General features: G+C 35.0%; 1 protein-coding gene across 2 annotated transcripts in view; it reads left to right on the top strand.

Annotated features, from left to right (window-relative positions):
- The first annotated feature begins 2505 nt into the window (after positions 1-2505).
- The window catches only part of LOC105201889 (CUB and sushi domain-containing protein 3), a 33807-nt gene continuing 13205 nt past the window's right edge, over positions 2506-23107 (top strand). Inside the window, exons 1-2 of one of the 2 annotated variants that reach the window (XR_005575621.1) lie at positions 2506-3107; positions 15140-15376. Coding sequence is in view for 1 of the 2 variants with exons in the window: in XM_011170167.3 (XP_011168469.2) it covers positions 3059-3107; positions 15140-15376 (286 nt within the window). In the remaining variant the exon portion in view is untranslated. The remainder of the gene's footprint in view (positions 3108-15139; positions 15377-23107) is intronic. The other variant, XM_011170167.3, reaches the window with a different exon arrangement.

Below are 23107 nucleotides of genomic sequence, written 5' to 3'. Positions count from 1 at the left end.
TCCTCGCGCGCGTTGCATTTCCTGCATCGAGCATGCGGTCAACGTTTTGATCCTCGTTTTGCTATCGGTCGAGTATGCGCCCTACCGCAAAGTAGAATAAACAAGAGCCAAAGTAATCGAGACTCTCGCGTGGTTGTCTCGGTGCGGCGCGTCGTGAAGCAGCTGGCATGAATACGATGCATACGCGGCGGCGATACGGGCGTGTAGACGATGGTCGCATGCTCGTGTATTTAATTTCTAATTGAATAATCGATCGCGACCTCTCTTCTTGATCGAGTGGCACGGAATGCGGTAGGCAAACTATGCGTCGTTGCAAGAACCCGGTTATGTGGCTTTCGACTTATACATTGCTCTTTTCTCTCATAAGAAAATGATTATGAATATATAAATATAATATAAATTTAATATAAGTTTAATTAGAAATATAAATTTAATCTCTTACAGCTTCATCATGGATATTCCGTGTCTGATTAATTTTTATTCGTGGGAATTTTTCGAATTTTTATAAAGGTAATTAAATTATGTTAAATTTTCTCTTTTCGAAAATGAAGTACAGATATTTGTTTTAGAAACTTGAAAGAATCGTGAATGTTTAGAGATTTTTATGAACCACTTTAAATAGATGGAAGTACCAAAGGTACCAAAAAAGTATCTTTTTTTACATAGTACTTTAAGAGATATTTTACGAATATAAATTACACATAAATTTTGAAAAGTTGCTTGACTTCTTTTCCATGAAATTATTCGAAAAGTAGTAAGTACAGTTGCTTATTAATTCATTTATTTAGGCACTTGGAAATGAAAATAAGTATAATTTATCTCTCTCAGTCCAAAGAGATATCTTCGAATCAAGTAAGAATAATTTTATGTCATACCAACGCATATAGAAAATATACAGGAAATGTTTTTGCAATTTTCCAAAGTTCATAGTGATGCTCGCTGGAGCAGAAACGAATCCGACGTGAAACACTTTTAAAACGCATGTAGACTATTAAATTTCATGGTTGTGTTGATCAGCACGCATACGGCGCTCTACAAAGATAGAATTATGGACGCTCCTCATTGTTAGCATCACGTAGAAACCATAATTAACTCGGATGAGGAAGCGTTGAGGGTTAGGCAAGCGGGTTTAGGGTGACGCGGTTGGGTGATTGCGTTCTTAGTCCTTCCTGCTGAAACGTAAGGAATCTAGTTCTTTCTCACTTGTGTGAAGAAACAAGACACAACGTCTAAATAAAAAATTATATATAATTTTATACATATATATTTTTCTTATTTTTAATTTTATCTTTGAAATAAAAAATTGATTAATAATTATTATATATATATATATATATCTCACACACAAATACAAAAAAAATAAATATATATTGTATTTTTAATTTTTTTTATAGTACAATAGTAGACAATATATAAAGTTTCTATTGATAAAATTTGTTTTCCTTAAACATAATAAATGGTGTTTGATAAATTTAGTTTTCAATCGGTGTGAGGACGTATGGAGATTGTGCTGATTCTGTTGCATTACATATTTTGCGAGAAGTACCTTTCTTCCGTGATTTATATTTATTACTATTTGTCGCGTTACGAAAAAGTTATTTACGCACGTACAAATTATGGCCCCACTTGTGCTTTTCGCAAAATTATGCACATTACTGTTCTCGCGAGTACGTCGCTACAAATTGCCATGGAGTTTCCACGAGTTTTCACAATTGCGTGCACTCGCATGAACTCTGCATGTGTTATTTTCTCCAAGATACTTTGTTTCCATTTCTACGGTCCCATGTCTCAAGCGGTGCACTTCGCCCTGCGAAACTGCAATTATATCCCGTATGACGATTGTGTGCTGATAATTATCAATTATCGTGCGGAATAGAAACTCGAGAATTATGCGAATCTTGGGGATTTATACCTATAATCTTTAGAATTAACTTTGACGTAAAGCGTCGGTTGTAATAACTTAGATTAGACGTTTTCGACATTTTACCGTAACGACAAAACGTATTACGCGATGCATGTAAGCTGTGTGTAATATTTTCAACGTCGTTTGCTAGCTCTTTCATGATTTTTATCGTACAATTACGAATAGTCAAATCTAATTGATTAAATATATCAGACATGTATCAATTCAATTTCTCCTTAACAAACGATTAAATTTCTTAAATACGCGAGCATTGATTGAATTACAAATTCAGTAACTATTATACAAAATTATAGACGAAAAGTGTTTTAAATTATAATTAAAAAAAAATAAGATATACACAATTTTCCGAGTATTGCTTTCAGATTACGTATACTTTTCTTCTACGAGAACTACGAGAAATTTTACCTGATGCAAAATAGTAAATTCTTTCAGATTTGTTTGAGACAGGACCAACCGAAAATTCCTTCTTCGTGAAAAATGACCATAATTCTATTACCCTAAGGGATCGTGTTCTCGCTGCTCAGTGACGTGTTGGCTCGCAGGTTGGCCTGAATTCCGGAGAAGAGGCGCGTAAATGGAAGGGGAGGGGGGTGAACAGTCAGTCAGTCGCACAGGCCAGCCTCGTTCCTGATGGCAACCGGCACAGCGGTCGTTACCTGCCGAGGTGGTGGTAGCAAAGAACGACAGGTGGGAGAGCGGAATACCTGGATGACTTCCTACCGGGGAACAGGCGCCTCAGTCCTCAAGTAAGAACGTCTGACGTCGGTTACAGCGGTCTACGAGAGAAACGTCCACGAGTTCTACGTGGGCGCACGAGCACCATCGTCATCGCCACATTAACCCCGTTCGAAGAATACCCGCGGGGAACAGACTCGCGCGTTTAGTTGACTCTCGCGCTTTGAACTGGCGATCGCGTTCAGTGAAAGAAAACTGAAGAGAGGGTCGTTCGCACCCCAAAATGGCGTTTCGTCTGATGAACATTCGGTGAACTTCCCTAACGGAGTGCGCTCGTTGCGGACGTATTAATTATTGTTCCGAATTGGAGTAACATCGGAACATCCTCCGCAATAGTTTTCTGGAACGAGAGGACGTTCAAGGCCGGAGTTCACGTGAAGATTTACGGTTGCTAACGAAATGGAACGCTGGATGCTTTGCTTGCTTCTCATCGCTCTGGTTGCCAAAGGTGTGTGAATTCTGTTTAATGTTAATTCGGTTATTGGTTATCGATATAGATACGTATTTAATGATTATTGTGTAAAAATTTTCTGAATTATAAGAGGCATATTTGTGACCATTTGGAATAATATTGTTTTCAAAGATACTCAGATGAAAATGTGAGGAATTTTACATGTATATTAAAACACTAAATTAACATCTCAATATAATCGCAGTATCTCTAAACAATACATGTGATAATACTGATAATATAAATGAGTTAATACAAATTTATAATTAAATGGGCAATTTTTAACATATAGATTTTGCATAGATAATAGAACTTTTATTTTAAAAATATATAAAAGCTTTAACATGTAATAAAAATTATAATAACTAAAGTATATAATTTAAATTAATGCATAAAAAAGTGATTTTTTTTTTAATTTGACTAAATACAAATTGACAAATAATTTTATTGGATCCTTAAAATAAATATAAAGGATGTTTAAGCATGGGCAGTGCTACAAAGAATTTTAATATTCTAGCAGCTTGAGCGTTTTACAATTAATTTCGAGGTTTTATTATTATCGAGAGACGCGTGGCTCGCATAAAATGTATTTTTTTTATCTTTTCATAAAAAAGATTTTTATCTTTTCATAAAGAAAGTATATATTTAAAATGTGTGAACAGAACACTTGAATCTCTTATTACTTGCATTGCATAAAATGAAACTCGATATGAAATCGGTCATTTTCATGATTACCTTAATCGCGCTTTTGTGTAACGCTTCGTTATGAATTTTCCATAAAACATAATTGGATATCTTTTTAGAAATCTTTAATATGGCGGATACGTATTTCGTGCAAAGATGGATTAATCTTCCGTGGAAAATATAATGGCTCATTAACGCACTGGGGTGATTATAATAATCATTACTGCACCCCATTCACTTGTCGCTTTCTAAACGCCAAGATATTTAATGAGTCGACTGATTATGAGACAATGCTTACAGTTCGTAACGACATTCTCTATTTTACGTATCATTGAGACACTCTATTTTGCGGAACCGGCGATGAAACTACCGCTAATCAAGCACGCAACATGGCGCTTAATCGAATGTTCGTTATAGATTAATTATACGATTTAAAAATTAACGCCAACTTTCGAATTTCGTTCGAGTGGTTATAGGCGAATTATGACGCTAATATAAATCTAGCTAGGATTTTTATAAAATAGGTAAAATTAACTTTTCAAAATAGAAAAGTTTGCTCGCTTACTTCTTAAAATTAATAACTTTATTCGCATCGGCGGTGAAAAGAAATCAAATTCAAACTAGAGCTACTTAAATAATTGATGTACGATTGCATTTCTCAGAGGTATACGTAATATAAATATAATTTTTCTATGATAATTAATAGAGATATCATGTGCGCAATTCAATGCGGGGTCAAGATCATCCCACGCTCGCAGCGTTATTGAACTTAACAACGGATTACCGAAGCACACTCGTTTACATATGCAATTCGCAGACGAGAAGTATCTGAAAATAAGCGAAGCTTACTCGCTAATTAGCGCATGGTGTATGTAATGCGTGCGCGTCGTAATCTGCGCGTATTTCGTGAGAGGATACACACCGATTCTTCTTTATCAGATCTAAAATTTCACTCGGCGTCAGCGTCCGTGACGACGGACTGGATCTGCGTTAAGGATCACTTAAATGATAACTAGTAACCGGCAAAGTGTATTCGATTTAATTAGCGCTGGATGACAATTAAAAAATTCTTATGTAATCTTATATATAATCTGCATAAATAATATAATTATTCTTTAGAAATTCTCTTATATCTCGATCGCGCGAGATAGTCATCCTGTGAGATAGTCCATCCGTAAATTCAATTTCTGTCTCCCGTCCGGTTAATCGGGATAGTTCTTCAATGTCGTGTTAGCTGCAAGACACCGCTACGCTCGCTCCGGAGGAGCACGTGCTCGTCATTGCACGCATAAACTCGCGTAAATAAGACGTGGCGCATTCACGCAGCACGCGTTCTCATATCCGTCGCGCACGCAGGTAATCGACTTTCCACGATCCTCGCTCGTTTTTCCACGGCGTGGAAAGTGGCTGGCAAAGCAGTTTTATCCGTGCTAAAATAACGCGTGAGAAGCTCGCAAAGATTCATAGCCCAACTATCACTCGGTCGCGGGACGCTGTCGCGAGGAAAGTCGTTTATCCATTTACTTGCAGCACGTTACCGCAAAATGCACAATTTTTATAATAACGCGGATTATATGAATTTCGCAGGACGTACTCAAATAACTGAACCTTCGTTTATCCTCTGTAATTTCAACGGTAAGTTTTATCAAATATGTTTCCATATCGACTTTGATTTACGGCTGGTTCGACAGTGATAATTTTTATAATTCTTCCCCTATAAGCGCTACAATATTATATAGTATTAAATAATATTCCTGAAATATCATTTAATATTAATAAAAAATGATTATATATATCCACTCCTAATAATATGAATATTATACGTATATTATGTGAAAAGTAAATAATATTATTTACTTCAATAGTTGAAATTATTGGGCATATTATAACTTTTAAATGTAATAATTATAAAGTTTATGTTTTATGTATAATAATTTACATTAATTTTTAAAAGAAAAATAATATTTGCATAACATTTTTACAATATTCCACGGATATGAAAATAATCTACCACAAATATTATATAAAGCAAACATATAACATTAATACAACATTTTTATAACATTAAAAAATATTACAAATATGTTATTGGACCAATAGTGTAACAACACAATAATAGTAAGAAAGCCTTCATCGGTCATAGCTAGGTCTTAGTGCTTTTATTTTTATTTATGTGATTTTAATTAAAAAATATATTTTCGAAATAACGTTCTTGGAGTATTATTTTAATATTATTTAAATTTTTGATAATATTTATATAATATTCTAGTAATATTGTAGCGCTTATAAGGTCATGATTGATTTGATATTGCAATAGATACATTAAATCTAAATGTAGTCCACACTTTTGTTATTCTGTTCTAATTCCTCGTTTCTTTTGGTGGGAAGTTCCTGTGCCTTCCTCTTATAGCGAGCAATCGATATAGAAGAAATTGGACACACGATGAAAAGAGCCTCTCGTCATTTCTTGATTTATATTTGACTCGTAGGAGACCATTTCTGTGTGTGTAGGTTAATGACCGAGATTGTCTCGCGATAAAGTGGCGGTTACTTGCATTTCCCAAGTGTCGCCGTGCGCGTCAAACTTTTTTTTTCTTCCGCACGTTCTTCAAACACTTCCTCTAACCGCACGTTCTCGAGCAGCTGCCTTCTTCCAATTGCCGTTGAGTCATATCCAGTTATTGTCCTCTCCGAGTACGTGCCGTTTCCTGTTGAAACTATAAAAGATCAATGCTGTTGTTATCGTTAAATCGATCGGTGTCAGGTGTCACTTAGGACGCGCAGGTTTCATCATTACTCATTGTTTTATCGAATTAATTATACTCATCGTTGACAGATATTCTTCATGTATTTTTATATTCTCGTTCTAACAAAATTTAAATGAATAAGAAAATAATTAAAATTACAAAAGTCAATGCAAAAGAGAGAAACTTTTGCACCCATCTAATAGATTTTCGTATATGCATTTATTAAACAGTGATCAATCCATGTTTCGTAATTCCGTGTTATATAAGTGATATGATGATATTAAAACAAATGTGACATCAACGATATTACCAACCGACTTGCTAAATAATACATCCGACTTGCTAAATAATGTCATCAGCGCTAGACTTAGATATTACCGCAAGTTTAGAAACGCAGTTTGATTTAAACGCTTTTAGAAAATCTTAATTTACTTTGACACAATTTATTTTGTATTAAAGTAAATTAAGATTGTTAAAAAGATTATTAATAATGTTATATGTAAACAGCAGTTTTTTTGTAATTTAATGAAAATATTTATAATTATCGATCTGTCGGAAAGAATTGATAGTAGTGTTGAACGCTAAATCTATTTCTAATTATAATTTCAGAAATGTCTCAATTATTTGCTTTTTAACTATTGTTTGGCGTCTAATATCTCTTAGAAATGCTATGTAATCAGTTTTTGACTCTCAGAATTATTGACAGAATTGCTGGTTCTCGTGACAAGTGCATGCACTTCCGTCGTATTATAGAACTAATCGCAGCTTCGCGCACATATGGGCTCACACGTATCGCACCTTGAAAACAAAAGGCTGGTACGTTTAATTAGCTCGGCTCAGTACCCAATTTCCCACAATTCCGTGAAATAACGGGAGTACCCGGTGAGCAGGCAGGAAAAAGAAGGCGAGTTCGCCGCGTACCTTTTCTCTCCTACTTATGCCCTGATTATCTACTTTTCTTGCGGCGTGGGCGAAACCCCGAACATTGAAAATCATGTGCTGAACTACATACGAACAAAAGCCGATGAGTGCAAGTCGGTAGAATCTGTGAGAAATGAAACTTGGTCACAGTAAAAAGAAAAGTATTTATATAAAGTCATATATTTTGTATACACAGAAAGAGAAACTTTTTGATTGTTAATTATAATTCCAAATTGAATATAACGAATTTTATGTTTTTTTTATAATATAATTTTACGTTATAAAATTATTTTTAAATATTTTTTGCATTTGCAATCGAAGCTTATAAAATTATTAAATATAAAAATATATAGTTTTAAATATAAATATTTAATATCACAGGTAAATAATTTTTTAATAAAACTCGTAACGTGCAATTATGTTTGCTTGTCGGCATGAAATGATTTCTTTCATCAATAATCAATAATTCTACCTCATTGAGTTTTAACGTGATAGATGTTTTATTGTAAAAATGTCATGGAAAAATAACTGTCCAAAATGTTATCTACGTCTTTACACGGTATTTAGATTCAAATATGATCACAATGACTGATCATTTAGAATGTTTCAACCTCCACTTCGAAAGAACTGTAATCGCTCTTTATTGTCATCAAATATAGAGTTTTATATGCAAATAACAAAATTCGAAAATAATACTAGTAATCTGTTAAATGTTTTCTGCTAAATTTGTCACGGTGGCAAGGCAAGATGATAGATCGGTACGACAATCGCTTAGTTTTAAGAATAACGGTGAAATAGCCGTGACCTAATATTTACACCGGAATAACTTTTATTCTTTCCATGCGATTCCAACGCGTTGTCTCCATTCCGCTGTCCTACATAGGCTCATTTAGACGCGAGGCACGTGCCACTTACCATTGTATTTCAAACAACTTATCCAAACGTCCGAAAGATTCTTGTAAAGGAAGAATTGTGATAAGAGGAGAATATGATTACACGCACATGGAACTTGGAAACTGACGATCATAAATTCTATTAAGTGTCACGGTTTTTGATCACTTCCTTTTAATTTTCGCAATCCGCCGGCAGTATCTCGCCCACAATAATTCGCTGCTTAGTGATTCATTTTTCTGCATAAGATGCATAAGATGCAGCTTGTTGTCGGGTTCTAATCGATTCCTCGGTAATTTGCGATCCACGTGGCTGCATACGTTGATGGCAATCATGTATAAATGCCGGTAGAATGAAGTACTTTTCAAATCAACCAGACCTCAGCTCCAAGTTCTGCCCCGGTTTACGGCTTAACAATTACGATGAAGCCAGCTAGCAACCTACATTAGGCGGATATAACGAACAGTTACTGTTCGCATTTATTTCGATAACACGATCAACGGTTATCGTTTCCGCAAACGGTCTAATCTATAATTTAAATTTTTATTTACAGTTAATGCGTTAAAAAAATTAACGCTGTTCGATCATCAATTGTAACAAAACTCTATATAATACGCGTTTTCTCGTCTTCAACAACAATAAATTTGCACTTATTGTTAGACGAAATTTCGATCGCGTAAATTGAATATTTTCGATATAGTATAAACGCGAACAATTTTTTATTTAAAACTTAAACTGCGGAACTGAAATGTATAGCAAGCGGATAACTGGATTCTCAATTAAAAGCACGTTCGCCACTTCACTAGCACAGTATTCGTATCCGCAATTTTTTATTAAAAAAATTAATCACGCGTTACTGAAGCGGATGGGATCCCAGTCGCCGCTCATAAAATGGTTGCATATTTTCCTTGGTGTGTGTTATAAATCTGCTGGTGGTTGCTGCAATCTTTGTTTTTCGTGGCACGTGTGCGTAATGCATCCTGCATTCCCTGTAGGAATATGAACATGTAACGTGCGTATCGCAACGCGAGGCGGATAATATAGCACCTGCTTCGCGCGTGCCTTACATCGCCGCGATCTTTATCGATCGGCTTCCGCCTCCTCGAAGAAGACTATACAACAAAATTGAAGTAGGGAATTTAGTGTTGAAGTAAGAAATTTATGGTGTATTATGAAACAATAGAAAATAATAGTCATAAAAATGATAATAACAATGTGAAACTAACTCAATCTTTATCAGATTGCAATATCTTTTATCTACTTATATCTGTAATCAAAAATAATGTTATTGTGTCTTACGGCATTTAATTTATCTTCTAACTATGATTATGAATAAGAAAATTTCAGCAGAAAACGCTGTTTTATAAAGAAAACTTTTGCTTTTTTTACAAGATGTATACATTGTTTAGTAGTTTGTTAACTATTGTTACGATTGCCCTTCTGTAAGCGTTCTCTTTAGTTTCTCTTTTAAGAATTTTCGTTTATGATTTGTTTCAATAAATGCCTTAATTGTACATCGATAAAATTTATAATGTAAGAATTATTCTAAAGACATTTTAATTTATATTTCTTTATTGCGTTTTCCGATTTCACAGTAGAGCTCGCTATAATAAAAGAAATTTGACGCAATAGTGATATAACAATGAAATTAACGGGGCTCCTTACTCCATCTGCTTCGCTTCCTCTTGATCATTCTTTGCGCGGCTGGCCGGCTGGTTGACCGCTTCGTGAATTCTTGGCGCATCACACGCACGACTATAAGAACGATAAATATGTTAATTGAATAGTGCGAACCGTTACGCACTCAACCCACGAAGCGTCGATTGTGCGTTGTTGGCGATAGCACCGTTTGGTTGCTCGTTCGGGAATGGAATGTTATTCCTAAATCGCCAGGAATACGTCCGAAGTATTAACAGGGATTTATTTCATCGTAGGTGGCAAATGCTCTTATCTTCGAATGCTACACGCATATTTTCTTTATCTGCAGTATACCATTAGGTTTACGTATCAGATCACTTTAGAGTTGGTGATTAGAGAAAGCTATTCTGTAGCTATTATGTGAATTATCCCTGTTCTGAGAAGCTTTTTGCTATTAGAGGGCGTTTTGCTCTTAGGGAGCATTTTATACTTCTCTCTACAATGATATTCTAGAAAGCAATCTGCAATAACAAGAATGGTTTCCCATTATTTTCTCTGATAAACCTTTGATAAGATCTAGGTATGAGATACCTGAACTCCTATAAATGGAGATTTTTAAAAATAAAATATATCAAGTCTCATTCGACTTCTTACGTGGAATAAGGAGCCAAACCCGAGATCCATCGGTTACGAGCCGACCGCTCTCACATGGAGCCTTTCGAATAGATTATCATCCCTAAATCGCTGAGAACACTTTCGAAGCATTAACCCCCCAAGGATTTATCGCGTATTAAGCGGATGACATGTCCTTTTCTTGAAAGATACGTAAGGATAATAGATGTGTTTTTAGTCTTAAATGCGATGGGTAATTTTGAAGTAATGCTCATATCGCACATATCCTTTTTATATACAAAGTCAACGACCCATACTCTCACGCCACAACGTCCGCTTTTGCCAAGCGCGTGCGTTGCGCCGCGGTTTCTACAATTTCGCTACATTCGATGCATCAATCTTACGCTGCCACCAGACAACGCACCGATGCAAGTCGAGATGCGAAGCGATTTCACTGATTTCGAGACCTGCCTAGGTATATACATCCGACGAGAAACGCTCGGGATTTGCGTTTCGCACGCGATTCATGCGCGGTTCTTACGTAACATGGAAATCGTTTCAAAAAGCGACACTATGCTTTGTTAAAAAAAGATACATGAAATAGGCAATGATGAAGAAAAGAAAGAAGCTAAGAGGAAGAAGATATGTTTTAGAGTCAGTATAGACCTATAAATATTTTATTATTCCCATAATGTACGCAGGTATAATCATGATCTTAATACAATTTTTACAATGGTTTAAAATTATTTCAACGAACTATATGAAAAACTCTTTATTAAAGGTTTAAACATTTTTCTTATAAATATTTTACGATCTTAAATAGGTAATAAAAAGAGTACAAAAAATCTTATGGCCATATACAATGATAAAACTACGATAAAGATTAAATTTATTGATTAAATTTAGGCACTTGCAAAAAGAAATTCTTATTTTTTTTACAAATCTTAAGTCAAGATTTACATAAAGAAAAATTTGGTGAGATAGACCAAGCGTTTAATTAAATAGTGCTCAAATGAATTTTATAGTCATTGCAGTAAATTTATTGAAGACGTAGAATGAATAACGCGTGATGAATTAAATCAAATTTCTTATTTCTATTAAAATTTTTAATAAATATTTGCGCAGAACAATTTATTTAGATCTACTAACTCGTTTCCAAGTTATTTATCTAAAACTGCAACAAAATATTATCATTTTTGTTGCATAAGTTATTATAAACCAAATTTTTTGCTGTTTTGTTCTTTATAGCTAGTTTCCGGGCCAAAATTCGGCCATTCGCAATTAAAATTTTTTCTCATTAATTAGAAAAAAAAGAATCAACTTAAGAAATCTGCAGTTTTCAAATTTCGTAAAATTTAATTAGAATTGTCTAGTCAAAATATTCTTGGGAAAAACTTTCTTGCGTCTGCAAAGACGTAGTTGCGGACAATGTGTGCGTGAGTGCGTGCGCATTAAATTCTTGTCAACAAGAGGAAAAGGATGTGTAGCCGGTGAATAAACGACGACGGTCGTTGCACAATGGCGGCGCGACGAGTGAAATTCGTCAGGTAGTTGAAGTTTACTTCCCTCGAACATCGCATTTCGGATTGGCACACACCGGCCGCCGGGTTGGCAACGTGCGTCTGCATAGCCGATGACTTCCTAGACGATTGCGCGATCGCTGCAGGATGCGACCATCGCTTGCTTGCGTTATCGCTTCCGTTACGTCGTCTCACCGGCGCTTTACGTTGTTCGCATCTCCCACTTTTTTTTTCTTTTAACGAAAACTAGCAGCAAACTGCAGTCCGATATGTTGCACTTTGCTCGGGTCGGGACTCTCTAGTAACCGTGTAAACGCACGTGTATGCACGTAAATGACAGGATGGCGATAATGCCGGGTTACCGCCGAGACCGAGCATGTATTTCTGCGTTTATTTCTGTCTGCGTACCCGGTGAAACGTGACGAGATGGAAGGGCGTAACGTGATCAGGAGCGGCTTCGGGCGTTTCTGCATCTACCGGCGCGCGGCGCAAGATTGAAGTATGCATAGCTTTCATCGTAGTTGGTACTCAGTCGGAATCCAGATTGGCAGAAAGTAGGGGCATTGCGAAACTCGTGAAATTCTGGGTTAATCCCGTTACTCATGATAAATTCCTAACAGCAGCTAACTAGCAATTTCTGAATTGTAAGACATTAGAGATGAAGAATTCCGAATGGAATAACTTATAGGTCACGACGACGATCAAAATAACATTAAACTGTGATTGATTGAAAAGTGACTTTTAATAATCATTTTAATAGTCATTTTTAATACCATTTAGATATCTTTTAATATAACTTTTTGTTCTGTCAAACATTTAATTAACAATCAATAAATTAAATAATAATCAAATGATTTTTATAATTATAATTATACTAAATATGTTTTGACTAAATTTTCTGTAGCCTCAACAATTCTTTTCATACAACTTATGATCAAATGTTTCGTTAAATGTACCAGTAATTACAAAATCTTATTTGATCGCTATTTAATTAAACGTTTGATAATTTTTCCTCTCGGTGTGTTGCGAATAGAATTTTAGAGAAACGTGGAAAGAATGATTTTTCTAAAGCATCTGAAAATTTAGATACAAATCTTAAAATATTTTTTTTTAATCAGCAACAATTAAAATAATTATGTACAACGCTCAAACTGGTTAATAAAATTGGTATCAAAGCTTTTTGCAGCATTATTATCATGCTTGAACGTCCTTTATAATTATTTTGATCATCTAACAAAATGATTTTTACACGTATTTAGCTAAACTTGTAGACTTTAGCAAAACAGTTCTTTTCGAAACAATATTCTCTTAACCTTTATTGAGATATCTCAAGAGATTACTAAATCTCGCGAATTAGCTATTTTAACGGTTTTACTGTACCGCAACGTTATATTATGAGGCTATAAACTTACCCCACTTTGCAACACCTTCCGCAATCACTGGGCAGCGGATGTGTATTTAGACCGAACCTATGTTTTTCATCAGTCATAGGAAAAAGCGGAATAATGTAAAACGCCTGAGCGGGAACTAGTTTCCTGTACTCACTTTCGTTGCGCAAAGGACGATACGAGAGTTACATAAATGGAGGCCCTTGCGTTTCGTCCAGGAATAACGTAAACTACTCCTGCTCGGTGATTGGAGCATTTTGTTCAAAAGGAAGGTGACGAGACTCACTCCAACCATTGAAATCATCGGCTTGAAAACGGCAACGGCAATCCGATGAGGCAACGTCCCGCCTTGCGTCGTTCGCCGTGGACGATGGGCCCGGTGCGTAATGATGTGAGGTTGCGTGTCTTCGATACAGCGAAGAGATTGAAAAGCATGTTCACACTCGCGATACCGCTCGCGATGGCCGGCCAGAAAACGCGTTGCATTATTCGTGTAATTAGTCATGAGAGATTGAATCGCATAGATACTATGGATAGCCGAGAGTGTTTATCCTTTGTGTGAGGGATACTTGGGCAGTTCTCGCGCGAGAATTCTTCGCGCGCGGGGCATTCGTGGCAATTTCGTGCCGTGAAATGAACGCGCGCGATTATAATAGACGTGACCGCCGAGGAAAAACGTTTCCGTGCGCGATTGTCACGAAAGAAACTACATCCTTTCGCATCTTTTATATTCTTAGAAAACACCCAGCAAAATCGCCCATTTCATTTACATTCTAACTTCCGTAGACGTGATTGCGAATCGGCAACACGCGATCGAACCGGCGTTAGAAAGGAAAACAGGAACGACTGCATTAATTAGCACGTCGTTCTGGATAACTATCGTCGCCATACGAGGGCAAAAGTGAAAACTTCCAGCGTACAGGAATTAAGTCTCTGCACTTGAATTTCCAGTGCACGAAAAATATACGTTGACATTCTACTAAAGAATAATAATAAAATCGATGGATTAATATTATAGTATTGATATAGATTAATATCAAGTTAATATTATAATACAATCAGACGTAATTAAAATATAAAATTTGCATTAAATTTAAATATATATAAATAAAAAATATACAAACAGATATACATATATGTCTAATTATATGTATGATACATTTCTCATGTGCGTGTGTGCGTGCAGCAAGAGAGAGAAAAGTTTCTCCAAGAATCTATTATATTTTAATTTGCGAAAGAAAGTTATATCTTATTGTTAGTTTAAATGCAGAGATGCTGTGTGACACAATTTTTTATTTTATTATTATCTCTTTCCTTATTTTTAATGCCATATTATTCGTAGAAAATATATGTTGCATCTTTTTTTACGAAACTTACATCTGGGGGTCGATTGTGTATCATGTAACTAGAGTGAAAATGACAAAAGTGAACAAATTTACTAGAGTATTTATAATTTCATTGGTCAACACCTAATGAATTTGGTCACTTTTGCAATTTTCACTTTAGTCACATGATACACAATTGATCCCCAGAATAAATAAACGTATCTATTTATCTATGCACACGCTGTTATCCGCGGAATATTTGATGATAATCGCATTAAAATAACGAGAAACATATTGCTGCAGAATCCAATGGCGCTGGATGCGGTTATCCGGGTGCACCGGCACATAGCAGCGTGCGTTTTTCCACCAGAAATACCGATTTCGTCATAGATGAGGAGGATGCCCTTCTTAACGAAACCATGTTATTGGAGGGCACCATAGCTACATATTCCTGTGAACGAGGATTCGAGCTTCTGGGACCAGCGAGAAGGGAATGCAAACCCGATGGGATGTGGACGCCGGAAAGCGTGCCTTTTTGCGGTAAGTGTACCACCTGTTTCTCGAAACGCTTATAATTATATGAAATATAAACTTACTTCTTTTGATCGGCAATATGTACACTGAAAGAAAACATTTCTAAATTTTAATAAATAGTTATTCAAATAATACTAATGAAATATTTACTTACGGTACATAAATATGTATTTACTTTATAAGAAAAAAGAAAAATACTTTACTTAATGGTTCTTGTAGTAAATAAATATGTGTAAGTACTATTCGAATAAATATTTATTAAAATTTGGTAACTTTTCTCTCAGCGTACGTAATTGAATTTAGACGATACTTTATCGCTAAGCGTAATGCATTTTTACCAAAATATTAGTGTCCGTGATAAGTGAGTAAGAATGAGTGTATAAGAATGATTCTCACTGATTTTGTACATGATTGTGAACAAATAATTTGTTATGATACTTGTATGATGTAATGATGCAATAGCATAATCAAAAATATTTCACGACAAATATTATTATTAATAATCTTTACGTTAAATGTCTCAAACAGTAGTCTTCTTTTTTTCTTTTATTTTTTCTATTTAATTTTGAGTCGATCTTTTTGATAAACTTTTAAATTTTTATCAATAACTTTTAACTTAAAAATCTATTGAAATACATTTTTAAAGTAAAATTAAATTGATTTTATAGAAAATGAGTAAAATCCAAAATTTGATTTTTTTCCAAATAGATGGTTTTTTTCTAATTATCTATAGTTCGGAAGTCATTATGCAGTTCCTAAACATTTTCGGAGAAGGAGAAATCGAGTCCAAGTTGGACAGAGAATCCGTAAGGAAAGTATGACTGGATAAGTCTAGAGCACTTCGCGTATATAGGATAAGACATCTTCATACGGAATAGTCCGCCTTTCTATAATTACATTCGACGCGGACGGTCGCTGACGGCTCGGCTGTATTTGCGTCCACACTGTTTCGGGGAGGCAAGTGACCCGGTTCCCGGTGTCCTTGACCGAGCAGGTCCGACGACGACGACGACGACGACGACAACGACGATGATGACGACAGCTACGACGACGACTGGCATAAGAAGTGCCGTGTCGGAACGTGCCGGTGGGGGCAGTGCACCGTTAACTCTGAACCTGTTACCGCCTAAGAGCGCCCGCGGCCTTCCCAACCTCGCGCACATTCCTCAAACACAGACCTGCCAGACTCTTCGTTGTCCTTGGATCGGCTCGAACCGAATCTACCCCGTTCTTTGCACGACCCCGGAAGCGCCTTCGCGTTTACATCCCGTTTTCACTATCCTGCTTCAATTATCATCGCCTATTGCTTATGCTCCGATCGTAAATTTGTACTCATTTTTTTTTATTTTGGACGAATAATGAGTTAAAGGAAGTACTTGGTTTATTTTACGCCAGGTGGAATGTTAATTTTTTTTTAACGATGTCTATGAAACCCATCGAGCCCGAGACGGCTATCACGATCATTAGCAAGTCGTTTACTTCGCGAAGTATCTTACGCGTTTTCCTATGCACACGTGCGTATGCTAATACCCGCGTTTCTCACTCAGCGAGAGATATCTGATCGGTAATGGATGCTTCGCATATTCCGTGCATACGCTATAAGCAGCTACTTATTGCGCGGAATGCGTTTTCTATCCTTGCGTTCGATCATCTCAAGAATGAGGTGACCGATTCTCATTCCATTGCTTCTCGGATACTTCGAACACAGAGTAGATCAAATGCTATCAAATCGAGCTACATTTTAACAGATTGTAAAATAACATTTATCAAGAAAGAAAATAATTTTTTAAGAAAATTTTTTTATTTTTTTAAAGTTTACAATATTTTTATCTAGAATTTTCATTAAATTTATTGATTAGTTGTTCATATTGTATTTTATTTCGTATTAAAGGAATAAAATTTTTTCAGAATTGTAAATATTTTTTTGAAAGCAATGAACTACATGTGCATATTTATTCAAGTATAAATTTAAATCATTTAAAATTGAAAATATTTTGAAAATTATCATATGAAAATTCATCATTTGAAAAGAAGTGGATACTATTGATATCTGTATATAAAATAGTTATGCACGAATGCAACGTACTCATTAGTATTATAAATCTATTTACGAAGAAATTTTAAGTGAAAAATAATTTGTAAAATAAACAAAAAATTTTTGCATTTATTGTGCTATAAATTATTACACGGCATAGCATTTTCATCTATTTTCTAAGAAAAGCTTTTGAACTTTACATTTCCACCAACACGTTTCAATTTAACTTCCATTTTAGTTTAACTGCCCTTTCATCTTCCTTCAGAAGAACTAGAACTAGAGTCAGAGAAAAAGTAAAGTAAACCGCAAAGTGACCCATTTTTTTGTTTCGTTTAGACAGTCGTGCAATTAACCGACGACTGAATGAAATATGTACGTTCACTTCCGGAAATGCACAGCGTCGTTCTTCCTTTTAAGAATACAATTCTTGCACATGTTCCCGCGCGAAACGTATCGAAGTGAAAGAGCATGGCTCGGAGAGAATTGCTCCTGATGAGATCTCACGGCCACGCTCCGCGAATTCAACGACAGACCGAACTGGTCCAGGATCACGAGAAGTGGCGCCGTGTCGTGGGCGGAAGTGGGTCGCGTGGATTACGAGTACACGCCCCGACGATCGCGAAGACTGTCTCTTCGTGAACCAAGCAGAACGCGAAAATGAAAAAAATGAGAAGAGAAATGCGTTTGTCAGGTGCCGCAAATCTCCCTTCATAATGAGCAATAACATAGTATATTTATATTACGATAAATAATTTAGATTAAGCTACCATTATTTTTATTATTTTATGAATATCTCACGTATAACTTTCACGTACTTTTATCGACTTGAGTCACTGATGAGATCAAGTAGATCTCATCAGAACATTGATACACTCATATAAAAAAGTTATGTTTAACTTAGTTTCTTTTAAGTTAAAGTGAAAATAATTGAACATATAATTTTACAATTCAAAGAACAATACTGACAAAAATGTAAGAAATACTTTAGTTGTTCTGATTTTAAAAATATGTACTTCTTTCATTTAAAAAAGGATTTGCGTCGCACAACCAAACTATTTCTTTGATTCTAATAAAAGGGACAAGAAATTTCTTCAAATTAAAGAAGCTTTTATTTAACCGTATAATAATGCACACATTTCTTTGATTTAAACAAATATTTTTTTAATCGAAGAAACTTCTCTATGGGTCTAATGCTTTGATACTTTTATCTATCAATGAATACCGTACAGATGTTATAATATATTGAAATGATAAAATTCTTACATCAAATTGACGTTCCATTTTATAAGTGAGGAAAGAGAGCGCTGGTACGATAATTAATACAAATTAATCTTTGATAATTAATCTTTTTAATTGACCGTGAAATGTAAGATAGTCGTACAAGTCTCTCAATTATATACGTCAATGCGTATATTGTCGTTAAAGATAAATCATGACTAGGAAAGCATTACTAGATATAGGCGGCCTGATAAAGCAGTCGATGGAGATTAACTGCAGCCATCGACGATGACGATGCACGTAAACGTAGTTTTTGTCAATGCGCGACATCTCGGGCATATCTAAACGGCATATCTTACTGGAACAGGATTATAGGTCACGATTCTCAACCGATTAGAGGAAAAAAGGGACAGGTGTGAGTGAAACTGCCTTGATCAGAAAGGCGGAACATTACCTTTGAAATTATTTTCGAATTACACGGTCTGCGTATAAAAAATCGTTAACGACTTCTTAACTCGAATGTTCTAAGCGCTGAGCTCCATTCTTGAGCGATAATATTGTCAATTATCCTCAGCAAATTTAGGCACTTAAATATGTTTATGATACTGATCCTTCTATTACACGTTTCTTTCTATTTTAACTCTATGTTTACTTAAGTCGTATCAATATTTCATCTATCTTATTTCTTGTTTAAATGTATGCTTGAGAAAAGCAGCAAAATTAACACGAATTAAATGATACTATCTTTTAACCGGTTACGTATATTTTTCGCGTTTAAAAATCAACAATTTTCTCGACAATTATGATAACACGCTTTAGATATTTAATGAAATTCAATTTCTTGGATAACAGTTGAGAAAAAGAATGTTGCGAATATGTTTTATGTGTTGTCATATTTATTTTCATAAAAATATACTTTAATCGTCCATAAATCTGGGAATTGTAGAACGTTAGAATATCCAAGAAATTCCGCGAATATCTATTTTAAATGATACGGTGGAGGTTCAGCAGTTCAGTAGAGCAGAATCTGATATATTCCTACGGTAATCTTTATACCTATTTCTCGAGGCAAAAGGAAATACCGTGCAGATTGATGACGTTGTAATGGTGCTTTTTTGCACGCGGGGCAATAACCGTCGTACATACATTCGCGGGCGTTTCTTCGTTGTTATTTTCGACGATCGCGAGGCATGCGTGCGCGCGAGCAGTGTTTGCACAAAATTGCTCGACTGCCCACCCAAGACGGTCGCAACAGTTTTCTCGTGATCCGCCGACCGCGAGAGCAGGTTGCCACTTGCGCAACTGTGCGTGAACTTGACTTTTCGAACGTGTACCTCTCGTTCGCCTTCCACGATACGTACACGCTATTTCCGCAAAGAATTCATTTGCGACCAGTCTTCCGGGCTTAATGAAGGGGAGGTTACGAACGGGAGGTATACGAAGGACTTCGAGTATCAGGCTTTTAAATTTCAGATTTTGACTCGAAATTTGTCAGGCTCAGGAAGAAAGATGTGTATAAAGTCTCTGATGAATATATACAATACAATATGAAATAATTTTATTCAATGTATTTATAGAATATTTTTAGTAATCTCTAGAATTTGAGAAGTATATTTCTCTCAGTTTGAGTAGCATGAAGCGACGTTTAATTCTTATTACACAAAATAGTTTATTTTATTTCTTTAGCTATCTTTGACAATCCTTAATTATAATTTTATCTGTTTTCATTGTTCGTATTGTGAATGCTCTGAAAAATGAATTATTCTATTTGAGATAAGTTCTACATAAAGAGTTCTATAAAATTTAACGCGCGTTTACATTTGAAAATGTTTCAAGCGAGATAGTTTATACGCCATAATAAAAAAAAAAAAAGAATTGCATTCACCATCCAGGCAAATGGCATAGTAAAACTTTAAGTCAGACATAAAATCGGCGCTTGCCTGTGAAATGTTTCCTGTGTTTTTCGATCTTGAAAATACATAAATACTTGGCATTTTGCGAAAGTAAGATCGCACTTTCTTTTTCAGTACCCAATAAAGAACTTCCTGAATAGTTCAGCTGCTGCAAGTTGTAATAGGTATCGCTAGTTATTATCATAATAAAAGCGGTTCGATGAATTTAGCGTTTTACGGGGGCAAACGTTGTCTTTTGTTGGGTCGTGAATCTCTTCGCGTCATCGGTAATCGGTATTCTCATCATGATAAAAATGACGTACAAGGATACAAGAGCGATTAGTATGCGCAGTACGTGATGTTAGCTTGCCTTGATGATCAAATTAGAAAGATCGTATATGGTCGAAGCCTGGCAATGAAAAATAATGGAATAGTCATAGAAGGGTGACGTAAGCAATAGCAATTGATTTCATGGAGATATAATAATTTTTAAGGCTTGGTTCTCTCGCGATACGATATTGTTTCTATGCTATTAGCGAAATGACAAGAAATGGCATGTAATAAATTATTTACACTATTTACGTAGTTTTCCTTTAAAAATAATAGTAATGCCATAATAGTAATTCTGAAACCTATAAAATAGAAAATATCTATCCAATATATCACGTAGAAGTGTAAAATAATTCTTGAAATAACATTCAAGTATATTATCAGTTGTCAAAACTGCCGTAATAAATTCGTTTGGTTTTACGTAGCAAATAATTTATTGCTCGTCATTTTTTGTCTCTACTGTCATATAAACAATATCACGCCACAAGAAAGAATTTTAATATAATTTTTTATATTTTATAATATTACGTATAAAAAAATTGCATCATATTTGTGAAATATAATAAAATCATATAAGTAATTATTTTAGAGTAATTAAAACTTTATATTATCTTTATTCCTTTCGGCAAAATATTTTTAAAGTTAAGTGAATAATTTAATTTATTGACCTGAATATTTTGCTTTAATATTATTTTTATTTTTCTCGATTTTAATTTTAATAATTTATTTTCATAATTTATTTATTTACTTAATTTTAATTTTATTTTCTGTAACGCTATAGAAATAAGTTTTTGATTATCTTATATTTTATTGAAAAAATTGATTCACGTAAGTAATACGCCTTAAATATTTATATTATTGTACAATAACTTATAAATTGGATTTTATTATTAAAATCGCAAAAGCAATTTAGTGTTACTACTAGAATAAAACATTACTGTACATGATTACAATTATCAGATCGGAAGGACGTACGATCGGACTGTTCTCTATATCTCTCATTATTGGAAATAATAACTTGGAAATAACGACAAGGTAAAAACCTTTCGCGTTTGCGTGTATAAGAAATAACTGTAAATTATGAGGTAGATATGGCGTGCATACGTATACATCTTGTGGGAACGTGCGCGGCATACGCGGACTTTCATGGGGGGCGCTAGCCAGTATGTAGGTTTAGGTCGAGAATGCATCGATTATCGTTTTATGTGCCGAACCGACGCCTACCCGATGGAATCTCGATTGCTTCGTTAGGATGATTAAGTACAATAGGCATGACAGACGTGAACGCGTCTCGATGAAGAATTTAATTTAGCTTTAATTAATTATTTTTATTAAAAACAAATTATTATTCATGTTAAAGAACAAATCACACTTTAACTCACACATAAATAATAAATCTAGTATGTAATTACAATTTATCTCCGTTTAGATTATCTAGAATTTTCACGTGATTGAAAGATTAATTTCATTTGACTTCAATACTAACTTAACGCTAACGTCAACAATTATTTCTGATCCGCGATCGATTGTGTAACTCGACGCTTTCTTATTTTCCAACGGCTCCCGAGTTTTCTTCCGTACAGGCGCGGAATACAATTAAGCCCGAAGATTAGTCTTACAATTAGCGAATAAACCTGACCGCTCTTTCTCAACGCGTTTATCGGAATATCTTGAAGATGCGCTTGATGCATGTACGGGCGGATTTTCAGTCCTTTGTTAGCGCATCGGACTTCTGTATGCGATACGCTCGGCGTCTTGTCTGTGCATCTTTCGATTGTTCCACCTAAGATTCCGAAAGATACTTTGGGGCCGTGGTAACAGATTGCGTACAGAACCACGCGTTTGGTAGCTCAAAACGGCACTACGAAATACCTCGCACCGAGCATTTACGAATTATGTTGATCACGGGAACATTGTGTATGCGTGAAAAATTCGTTAATGTATAAATGATATATAAATGTGTACGACTATCGAAAACAGTTGGCAAGTATTTTGCAATGGTAACTAACGAATTATTATCTATTTTACAAGGATATGAAGTAACGAGTTACAACAAATAACGTACAATAAATACTTTCTTATAATTTGATAATAATGTTATACTTTTCCACAATAGTAATGGTAAGTTAAAGTTGGAACAAGTCACTTTTGATAATCTAACTTGTAACCTTACTCAACGAGTTGCTTGTCAAGTGATTGTTCACTTGGCGTTACCACTACAACCATTATGAAAAATTGTCAAGTCATTATCAAATTGTTATC

The sequence above is a fragment of the Solenopsis invicta genome, chromosome 9, assembly GCF_016802725.1.
Source record: "Solenopsis invicta isolate M01_SB chromosome 9, UNIL_Sinv_3.0, whole genome shotgun sequence".
NCBI classification, from domain to species: Eukaryota; Metazoa; Arthropoda; class Insecta; order Hymenoptera; family Formicidae; genus Solenopsis; species Solenopsis invicta.
This window is presented reverse-complemented; position numbering and strand designations above follow the sequence as displayed.